We start from the raw sequence: 11,295 nt of genomic DNA on the forward strand, positions 1-11,295 counted from the left end.
AATGTGTTGCCCTGCTACAGGTGTTTGATAGTTCAACAAGCCTGCGGTTTGGTTTGTAGCGTTGTTTATGGGTCACAGTTTTGTTTTGCACAAGAAAAACAACCATTTCCAAATTACTCCCTGCGTTTTGTAGTTTTTTTAAGAAAAACGTTTTCTTTCATCCCGGAGAAAAATCAATGAAATCAACTTATATTCTTTCAAAAGCAAAGGTCTTGCTCAACCTTTTTAAAACAAACAAAAACACTTTACGCATTCTGTATTCTTTTGATTTCCTTAATTGCAAAAATAACCTTTTCAAATCAAATATTCAAAACAAAGGCAGCAGGGGAGGAGTGTGTTTTTAGTTTGTGTAGTGAGCATTTTAGTTTTGCGTCTCTAACAGACGCTGTTTACTTATTTCTTAAACTGTATGCTTCAGCCAAATACCTGAACATTTTTACACCAGAGTAAAGACGAGAAATCCAACTAACTTTACATAATATAATATAGTATGACTTGTCCTCACAGACTTATTGAAAACATTCATTGTATCCCGATTATGTAAGGAAAGACAGATCTGTTACCCAGATAGCCAAACAGGGAGGAAACTTGCTAAATGGGGCTTTGTACCCAGGTTCTGGGACACAGCTGTGTATTATTCAAAGTTTTCCTAGTTGGGACTCTTAATTTAACACAAATGCTCAAACATTATCCAATGTTTAAATGTCAGTTTGTTAAAGGTTCCTTCAGCTCAGTTTAATTTAGTATTACCTGCTATAAAATAATTAGGAGAATACCATCTTACAAATTCCACAAGTAAAACACACAAAACTGAAACATATTTTCCATCTTTATTCATAAATATCACTACTGTATGAATATAAAACAATCTTAAATTACTGCTTTTTTAAACAAATACTCTGACACTATCGTTGGAAGCTCCTCGGGAGAAAAAACACTGAGAAAACAGTTTTAAAGGTATTGCATATAGCCTTGGCAGCTGTTAATTACTACGCCTTACTGTAATTGTGTAGATGAACCTTTAACAGAGTAGCATACTGGAACATCTGATACATACTTATTTCCTCAGGAATATGAGACATAGCCAACTATAGGTAAACAAAGACAGACAGGAGTGATCCACCCACTTCAATTTGAAGTACAATTTTGTCAACAGTCACTCAATACAAAAAAATATTGGTTACACAAGTAAAAAATACATCAGCCAAAAAACAATCTATCAAAATCTGCCTTTCTGTTAAGAGTTAAAATGCCTAGCTATTATTCTGCAATGAGATTTTTTTTTTCTTAAATATAAAAATTTCCATTGGTACATGAGTCACAAAAATATGCAATGTAATCTAGTATTCAGCGATAGTAGGCACTCCTGTGTTTGATGAGTGAGGTAGCTAGATAGTAAGAACTGTACACAGGCTGAGATTAAACAATGCACATTAAAAGAGAGCACAAGACTGAAACTAAGAGTGGAGTATTGCAGCAGAGGTGAACAATATTCCAGTGATCAATGCCGAGTCCCTCTCCTTGTTTTTAGTCACAGTATAGAAGGTTAAAATTAAGAATGGATACCGGACGTCTGTCTCAGTACACAACTGAGCACTATACACAATGAAATGCATGTGTAAGAGAGATTTCACCTCATCCTCTCACTCTCAGTCATCTGCCACAGTCCCAGGTTTAACACTTTAAGGCACGGGAGCTGCGTTATCCTCTCCAGACCCCTCTTGGTGATCTTAGTACAACCGTACAGATCAATCCCGGTCAGCTGGGTCAGGTGGTCGGCTATCAACTCCAACCCTTTGTCGGTGATCCTCACACACTGTCCAATGTTGAGAGTCTTGAGTTCGTGCATCTGGCGTACCATCCTGTTGATGCCATCATCACTGATATGACAGGAACAAAGAGAGAGGGACTTGAGCTGATACAACCCCTGGGCGATGTAAGCCAGGCTCTGGTCTCCAATCTTGTCACAGAATGAGACATCAAGTCCAGATAGCCGGAGGGAGCCCATGGCCAGATGCATTATTCCTGTGTCACTGATGTTATCGCACGACCGCAGGTTCAGGTTGCACAGGTGTGTCATGTGCGACAGGTGGATCATCCCTGCATCTGATATCCCTCCGCAGAAGCTGAGGTTGAGCACTTTGAGCTTGTTTAGGCCCTTTGAGACATGTTTGAGAGAAAGGTCAGTCAGCTTTTGGCAGTCCTGCAAGGTTAACTTCTCCAGGGAGAGGCAGCCCTCTGCCGCGCTGCGGGTCATGCCTGACAGGTGACCGATGCCCACATCGGACACATGCCTGCAGCTGCGCAGGTTAAGGCTCTTGAGTCTGTGCAAGCCCCAGGCAATGAGCAACAGGCCGGTGTTTGTGATATTGCTGCATCCCCCAAGTTCAAGCACCTCCAGGTTTTTGAGATACTGGGCAATCCTGCCCAGGCTGGAGTCAGTGATCTGTTTACAAAGACTGAGGTTCAGCACCCGCAGGGATGGGATGTCCTGCACAAAGGCATGCCCGAGTCCGTTGTCTGTGAGGTTGAAGCACCCACACAGGTTAAGGCTTTCGATGTGCGGCATCCCTTGAATCACGTAGCTCAGACTTCGCCTCAGACTGAGAATCTGAACTTTTTTGATCCCCCTGGTCTGCAGACTGGGAAACAGAGACGGGTTTGCTCGCCGCAGATGGAGCTTGGCTTCCACCCCCCTCCACACGGACTTGTGGTAGGACGCGTCCCTCCAGGCCGCGCACACTTGGGCTACTCTCCCTTTGTCTTTAACGTCCAGATAACTGAAAATAATGGCCAGGATCTCCGGGAAAAGGCACGATATGTGTGTCTCCATTTCAAACATGACTGCAGGTTGACTGCTTTTTAGCAGCAGAGGTTGATTCTGGGCGACAGTACTTTCGTGGTTAGCTCGCCGAAACTCTGCTGCCGGAGTTGCAACGTTAGCTAATGTCAACTAGCATACGAACAGGCTAACTATTAGCCAGTTAGCTTCGTGTGCAACGTAACAAAAAATCCGCCCATCTCGTAGGAGCGAAGCTTACTTTTATAGTCAATACAATTATGGTAACAATATTACCATCAACGGAACAGTTCTTACTTTGATAGCGTGGACGCAGATGTATGAAACTCCGAGTGGCAGTCGTAATATTTACCTAGCAGGCTAACGCTGCTAGGCTAACGCTGTTGCGCTAGCAGACGTTGGCGGAGCGTCGGTGGTCTAAACTTATGAAAAGCCGAACAACATCCCCGCCCAAGATGTCCAAAAACAACGTATTAGTTACTCCAGTTCATCCCAAAGCGTATCCAAGAACTTTTTTGTTTGAAGAAACTTTCCTCCACAAAGGTAACTGCCAGCAGGCTGCTTTACCTTCATGTCCAGCAGCGTCGGAGCATCCCGGGTCGCTACAAATGAATAAACCAGCTCTATTAAGGGTTTGTGTGGGGCCACCGGCACAGCGGCCCCTGGTGGAGGAAACAAGTACCATTACAATGAGCTTTATTGAGCCCCACAAGTACATAAATAGTATTGTGCACACACACACACACACACACACACACACACACACATATATAGACATATATGTTATATATCTCTCATCTCATCTCATCTTCAACCCCTTATCGGGGGTCAGGTCGCAGGGGCAGCAGCTTTAGCAGGGGACCCCAAACTTCCCTTTCCCGGGCCACATTAACCAGCTCTAACTGGGGGATCCCGAGGCGTTCCCAGGCCAGTGTGGAGATATAATCTCTCCACCTAGTATATATACATTTATATATATATAGATGTATATACACTACTGTGCAAAAGTTTAAGGCAGGCGTGCAAAAATGCAGTAAACTAAGAATGCATTCAAAAATGGAAGTGTTCACAGTTAATTTTCATCAGTTATCAAAATGCAGTGGCCTAAAAGAAGATAAATCTAAATCAAATCAATATTTGGTGTGACCATCCTTTGCCTTCAAACCAGCATCAATTCTTCTACACAAAAGCTGTTTTGAGTAAAGAGCTGCAGAGTGCTTTATTTTGTATTTTTAGTTTAAACTTGTACAAAGGCAGCTTTTAATGAGCTGATCTCTGAATGTGTCTGTGTATGTGTGGGCATGTGTGCGTACGTATGTGTAGGTGCTTGTTGTATGTATGTATATATTTGCACTGTGTATGCATGGTGCATGTGAATGTATATTTGTATACTATATACAAATTTTTGCCTAGTCATCCAAGTATTTTTATTTCATGATCTAAGTTTTTATGGGAATAATCTAATTGCTTGTTTTTTCATTTTATTTCCTATTTTGTATTTTTTGTGATTTCTATTCGAACTGTTATTCGTCTTGCTTTTAAGGGACCCCAGGAAGAATAGTCATCACTATGATGGCAACTAATGGGGATCCAATAAACAATAAACAAACATAAACAATTGCACACAGTTTTTGAAGGACCTCGGCCCGAAGGTTGTTCCAAACATCTTGGAGAACTAACCACAGATCGTCTGTGGATGTAGGCTTCCTCAAATGCTTCTGTCTCTTCATGTGATCCCAGACGATGTTGAGATCAGGGCTCTGTGGGGCCATATCATCTCTTCAAGGACTTCTTGTTATTCTTAATGCTGAGGATAGTTCTTAATGACATTGGCTGTATGTTTGGGGTCGATGTCCTGCAGCAGAATACATTTGGGGCCAATCACATGCCTCCCTGATGACTGTATTTCTCAGCATTGAGGACACCATTAGTCCTCACCAAATCTCCAACTCCATTTGCAGAAATGCAGCCACAAACTTGCAAGGAACCTCCACCATTCACTGTTTCCTGCAGACACTCATTATTGTACTGCTCTCCATCCCTTCGGCAAAAAACTGCCTTCTGCTACAGCCAAATATTTCAAATTTTGACTTATCCAGAGACCTTGATTTGACACTGATTTGTATCCTTAATGTAATGTTGCTATACCTCTCTTGACATGAAAGAATTATGAATATTGTTGTATAATGAAAAAGATGAGCAACATAAATGTTCTGGTGCAGTGGGTCTCTGGAGAAAACTATATTCTCAATGTTTTGTCCGGTGGAGAAGACTGAAATCAGAAGCCGTGTAACTATATTTATTTTATTTATAACGGTTGGGATGGATTCATAACTCTGCGTCCAAACAATTTCCAATATTTGCACTTATTTTTGAATCTTTTTTACTTTATACACCTGGTGGTACACACAGACCCCCCCCCCCCAACCCAAAACAAAACAGTAACCATATTAATTGTTGAAAGCTTTTCCAGGACCAGCAGAGAGGCTGCCTCATCCTCCAGATGCAGCTGAAAACTATAAACAGCATAACCTGTCCCACGTCCAGCATCAACCTGGACCTCTGCTGTGTCACCTGTCTCCCTCTTGAGTGCTGCTTGGTGTAAATATCTGGCAGGAAGCCCGTAGTTACTGCGGCGAGGCGTTCACTGACCTGATCACCTCTGGCTGCTGGGAGGACACACAGCGGGTGCTGTACAATAATTGTTGGTGTTTCAGTGTGAAAAGGACAAGAGAGGCAGGGTGCCACTGCTGAATGCTCACCCAAAGAATTTGACTGGTGACTGGTTTACACACTTAGTAACAGAGATAAACACATGGTGAACACAATAATAATGCTATCCAATACAATAGACCATTTTGACTTGTCACAGTATCTGCAGAGGAAAAATTAACAATGGCTGAATTTCATTTAGCTGCTTCAGTTTCAGGCTCCTGGTGATGTGCATGCTGGCTCACTGTCACAACGTACTGAGACACTTGAATATAAAAAAACAATTGTTCATTTTATTAGTAACATTTGTGCTCAAAATGCTCTGAAAAAGGCCCATAGCTTAACGTTGCTCATATTATATATTTTTATAATTAAAAAAAAGAATAATTCTCTGTCTTTGCTGTTTACACCATTATATACATGTGTATGCACTGTACTATATAACAGTGACTCTCAAAGTGAGGTATTATTATTGTTATTAATTTTCTTTGTATTCAAGGTAAGACACAAGTTACTCCAGCTCTCAGCAACTTTATGAAGCATTAATGAGAGCTTAGATGTTCATTATCTCTTCCATGAAAGTATATGACCGTGTTATCAGCATACATCTGAATTTCAGTTAATTTATATATAAACTGAACAATATTGCCCCAGGATCAAGCCTTGTGGTGCTCCCCTTGTGCATGATTTAATTGATGACAATTCATTATGTATACAAACACATTGTGAACAATCAAATATATAAGACCTTATCCAATTCAGTGTACAAACTGAAAGTATAGATGATAGTATTGGATAAATTAATGAATCAAATGCTGAAACACCACTCCTCCTTTATCTAATTTAGTCTGTGACGCTCTGTTAGGGGGTCTAGCAGAGCACCTAGGGGGTCTGTCAAAAGTCTGCAGATTCATTAATTTACAGTAAACGACATGATATATAAAAAAATAGAAATTTTACATAAAAAATAATGGGGGCAGCTGGTGGCTGAGTGGTTAGAGCAGTCACCCCATGTAAAGAGTCTGAAGGTCCTCAAGGCAGCGTCGGCGGGTTTCACTCTGACCTGTGGCCCTTTGCTGCATGTCTCCCCCTCTCTCTCTCACCCCATTTCCTGTCTGTCCTATGTAATAAAGGCTTGAAAAACTGCAAAAAATGAATAATTTCAAAAACATATATATTTTTTGGATTTAGAGTTCAAGGAATTGTATTTTGATATTTAAATCTATAAAAGTTCCTAGATAACATTCAAATCCAACAAATCGATCTTCCTCTACCTTTTATAATCTGCAAATATGTTTTAATACATGTCTAATATCTTTCAAGTACATTCTCTTGTGTTACTAGTTCATATACTCATGATTATAGACATTAAAAGATATATACAATTCTCTAATATCTTGTAGTGTATAATGTAAGGGTTCCTTGGTAGAAAAAAAAGATTGAGAACCTCTGGTAAGCCTACATAATACACATATAGTTATATAAAGTATTTATTAATTTTGCTGTGGAACTTTATGCAACTTTTTATTTCCAAACAGAAAAAGGTACATAGATAAACAAACAGATATGTGACCAAATCCTTTACTTTTCGTTTGTTTGACCAACGAGAATTCATTGTGATGTGTAGTTTAGTGTGGAGACAACTTGAGTCATTTGTCAAAGAAAATGAGCTAAATGTGCGATTCACATGATCATAACTTAGTCTGATGACCTTTTTGTGCATATGAATTTGTTAACGTTCATACTGTGACAATGAGAAGTTACTGTAGTTCAAGTGAATCTGACCTTAGGATCACCTTTGACCTGCTAGAAGTCCGGGGCCCCCTTACAACAGCTCACTTGGGGTCCTGAAACAATAAATACCTTCAATTCCTGGCATGTTTCATGGCGCCTGAATCTTTCAGCACCATGTAGGTCTCTAAAGCTTTGAGTTCAGGGCTTTTGCAACGAGTCAGAGACAGCGCAAAACAAAAGGAATCACAAAGCAGCCTACGTTTTAATCGAATATTATACTGAATAATCAGGTATACATGCAGAATAGCCTTTATTTAAAAGGGATATCAGTACACATGCATATTATCAAAAGATATAACCCTATCTTCGTGCTTTATACAGATACTGATAGAATAGAACAATGACAGACAAATAAATCAGACGTCAGTTGTTGTTATTTTCAACTTTAACTTTGTATTATTTTTCAAATGCCGTACATGTAATATGGAATACATTTTAAAACGTTAGATGTATGTAGTTTGACGTGTTTGAGAGAAGCCAAAATTCAAATGCACTCATGAATAGTAATGCTTCTATAAACAAAAACTACTGTGGAGATGGTGAGTACAAGATGAAGTCTGCGGTGACAAAAAACAACAGTATGCATGACCACTCTGCTCAAACCTCTGCTGTATTTCACTCCGGCAGATGAAAACACCCATTGTGAAGCATCTGGTGTCTTTATGAAAACACTTTAAACTCACAAAGCCAAAATTTATGACAACATTCAAGCAGAGTTGAAAAACGCTTTGAGCTGTAGCTTCGAGATGCATTGATTTATTTTTACTGGTGTGGCATGCGCACAGTGTGATGTAATAAAACAGTGTGTAAGCTTTCATTCTGGGAAAAGTTATGGAATACAAGGACCACACGGAGATGGAGAGGAGCCCAGACTGCTCTGGATTATGCAGACAATTATGATCTCTGGCAAAAATATCACCTCTGTATAAGAAGGATCAACTGAATGGAAGCTTATTATATCATCAGAAAGTGGCTTTAATTTTTTTGCACGCGCTTAAGGTTTGTATTTGTTTAAAGTTGGGAGAGACTAAGCGATGATCTCTATCAGTGAATAAAGAAGATTTATCAGACTTGCGACAATCACCAGACACTCTTTTCCTTTTGCAGTGGACGGGAAAATAACTTCTTTTTATCTGTGTTATCTCCGCTCAGCGCTGTGATCTCAGGCTCGCATCTTGCCAGCAGAGGGCAGCCCTGATCTGACAAAACAGTCAATAAAAAGAAAAAAGCGCTCTGGCACTGATCTCAAACCCCAGTTAGATCACCACTTTAAACAGGCTTTTGTATATAGGCAAAATCAGTTTTCAAAGGTCTATGCTTTACAAATTTAGACTAGAGGATCTGAAAAAAATGAGATGAAGGAGGATCAAGCTGACATGGAGACAGAGGGAGAGAGAGAGAGGGAGACGAGCTGGTTTGGTAGACAGGAAAGGAAAAGGAAAATTAAAGACAGAGGGAGAGAAAGTGAGGGATGGTGATTCCCCTCTCGGCCTCCCCTGTGGCTGGACTTGTCTCTGCTAATGACCCTGTCTGCTGGCTCACATAGACAGATGGTGAATTAACTCCAATTAGCCCACTCTCACCAGATCTCCTCTGACAGCTCACCAAACACACACACACACACACACATATACACAAACACACACACAGAAGAGCACACGGAAAGTAATTTGACAACCCTGCAGTTTACGTTAAGTTGTCTTAGATTTTTTTCAGAATTTGTACAAGAGAGCAATATCAGTTTCATCACATATTCAAAATTTAGTTAAACATTAAAACTGAACATCTAAATGCTCTTACTGTGTAATTTCAACATTAACACGTGGGTTTTTTTCTGAAACTTTTGTCTTTATATCTTTATAAGTGAAATCTTCGAGTTCAGATACTGTATATGTGGCTGTATAATAGAAACTGTTGAGTCGTACACTCACACACACACACACACACACACACACACAAACACACACACACACACACACACACACACACACACACACACACACACACACACACACGTACACACACACACACACACACACACACACACAGAGGAGATAGTCAGCTACTGTGTGACTGTGACCTCCTGTCTCTGTGTTCAGAGTAAGTGAGGTGTGGCCGGTCATCATTCATATGGTGCATGTTCTCTGACTGACTGAACTCACATGACATGTTAAACAGAGCGTAGTGTGTGTGTGTGTGTGTGTGTGTGTGTGTGTGTGTGTGTGTGTGTGTGTGTGTGTGTGTGTGTGTGTGTGTGTGTGTGTGCCTGTGTGTGTATCAGTACAATTGTTACTCACAGGACGCGTATGCTTTTCAATTAATCACAGTGAGGAAAATATGTCTCTTACAGGACACAGTCTTGGTGTTTAACAGGTGTTGGCCCCACTGCTTGGACCGCTCCATCTGGACATGTGACTGGGAGGTCCCCCGTGGCCTCTGACCTCTTCTGTAAACCGAGGTCGGCAGGTGCTGAGCATGGGGCAAAGGTCAGGAGGTCAGCCTCTACGCAGCCGGACACAATAACATTATCGAACACCCCTGCAAGATAAACACGCAGGAACATGGCAGCTTTTTTTATCTATATAAAGTGTGTAAGTACACACTGTGTGTGTTTGAGCGGAGTAGAATAATCCCTTTAAATCTCTTTAGCTGTTTTGATCCGTACTTCAGAGCATGGGGGCAGTAAGGACAGCAGCTGTTTGCAAAGGATGTGTGTGACCCGGGCATCACCAAGGGTGCAGAGGGAGTCGTAACACCAGCCGACCTCCTGACCTCAGCTCAAATGATGTCGCACACACTGTTGACTATAGAGCTTGGACTAAAGTAGACCTCCTATTACTCTGTGCAATCCCTCCATCTCTCTCCCGTGAACGTGTGCAAGTGTCTGTGTGTGTACTCCTCTTGTCGGCATGACACTGAAGTGAAAAGACAAGTGTCACTGAATCATTATGTCAAGAGAGAGGGAGCCAGAGAGAGAGCAAGAGAGAGGGAGCCAGAGAGAGAGCAAGAGAGAGGGAGCCAGAGAGAGAGAAAGAGAGAGGGAGGGAGGGAGGGAGGGAGTTGGGAAGAGACAAACGAGACAAATGAGGAGTGATGAGTGGGGTGTGTGCGTGTGCGTGTGTGCGTGTGTGTGTGTGTGTGTCTGTGTGTCTGTGTATGTGTGTGTGTTTGTGTGTGTGTGTGTGTTTGTGTGTCTGTGTATGTGTTTGTGTGTGGGTGACAGAGCAGAAAAAAAGGAGAGATGGAAGATGAAGATGGAGGTACAAATGATGGAGGAGGGGTGGATCAAGGTGATATCAAAGAGGCTGGAGACAGCCTGAGCTAAGATGTAGGTAGATTACAAATGGACCTTTTCATAGCTTTGACTGTCATTTCTGTTATTATTTTACTCACAAACAAGACTGAGATCTGCGGACATGGCAAGATTGCCACTATGTTTGAAGAGGCAAGAAGAAGGAGCAGTCGGATGTAAACAAGACTATACAGTTTTATTGACAATGTTGTTGTTGACGGCTAATGGGCAGTGGGGTGCTTGGTTCAGGTATCTGTTCTCTACCTATTGATCCTCCGGACATACAAATAAACCTTGTTACAAGTTTGAAAAAGACAGAAAGAGAGAGAGAGAGGGAGAGAAAAGCAACAAGATTTGAGAGCTGTTGTGACCAAAAGAAGGATATCCAATGGATAAAGACTACACAAAAATAAAGACTATCAACCTTCCTGCATTTCCTTAAAAAAGTCTGTGTTTACACATTTGAGTTTTATTTATATTTTTGAACAGCAATGTCTACATTTTTCTATTTCTACCTTAAGGTATATTTGCTTATCTAGATATACATGTATAGATAGAGAAAGAGAAAAAAAAAATGCAAATTTTCTGTTTGTATTTTCAAATGTTGCACAACTCTGTTTACACTTCATTCTCATTTGGTGCGAGTGCATTTTTGTTTCTTTCCTTAAATTTGCTTTGGCAATATGTTTCCCATGCA

The 11,295-nt window shown here is 40.9% G+C and overlaps 1 protein-coding gene across 1 annotated transcript; it reads right to left on the reverse strand.

Annotated features, from left to right (window-relative positions):
• Positions 1-889: 889 nt before the first annotated feature.
• LOC310949897 (F-box/LRR-repeat protein 14-like) lies at positions 890-3,362 on the reverse strand. The gene has a single exon (XM_083917501.1). It carries the CDS (start codon positions 2,840-2,842, stop codon positions 1,631-1,633), a length of 1,212 nt encoding a protein of 403 aa, XP_083773627.1. The 5' UTR covers positions 2,843-3,362; the 3' UTR covers positions 890-1,630.
• Between the last annotated feature and the right edge of the window lie 7,933 nt (positions 3,363-11,295).

Source organism: Echiichthys vipera, assembly GCF_963691815.1.
Source record: "Echiichthys vipera genome assembly, chromosome: 7".
Taxonomy (NCBI): domain Eukaryota; kingdom Metazoa; phylum Chordata; class Actinopteri; order Perciformes; family Trachinidae; genus Echiichthys; species Echiichthys vipera.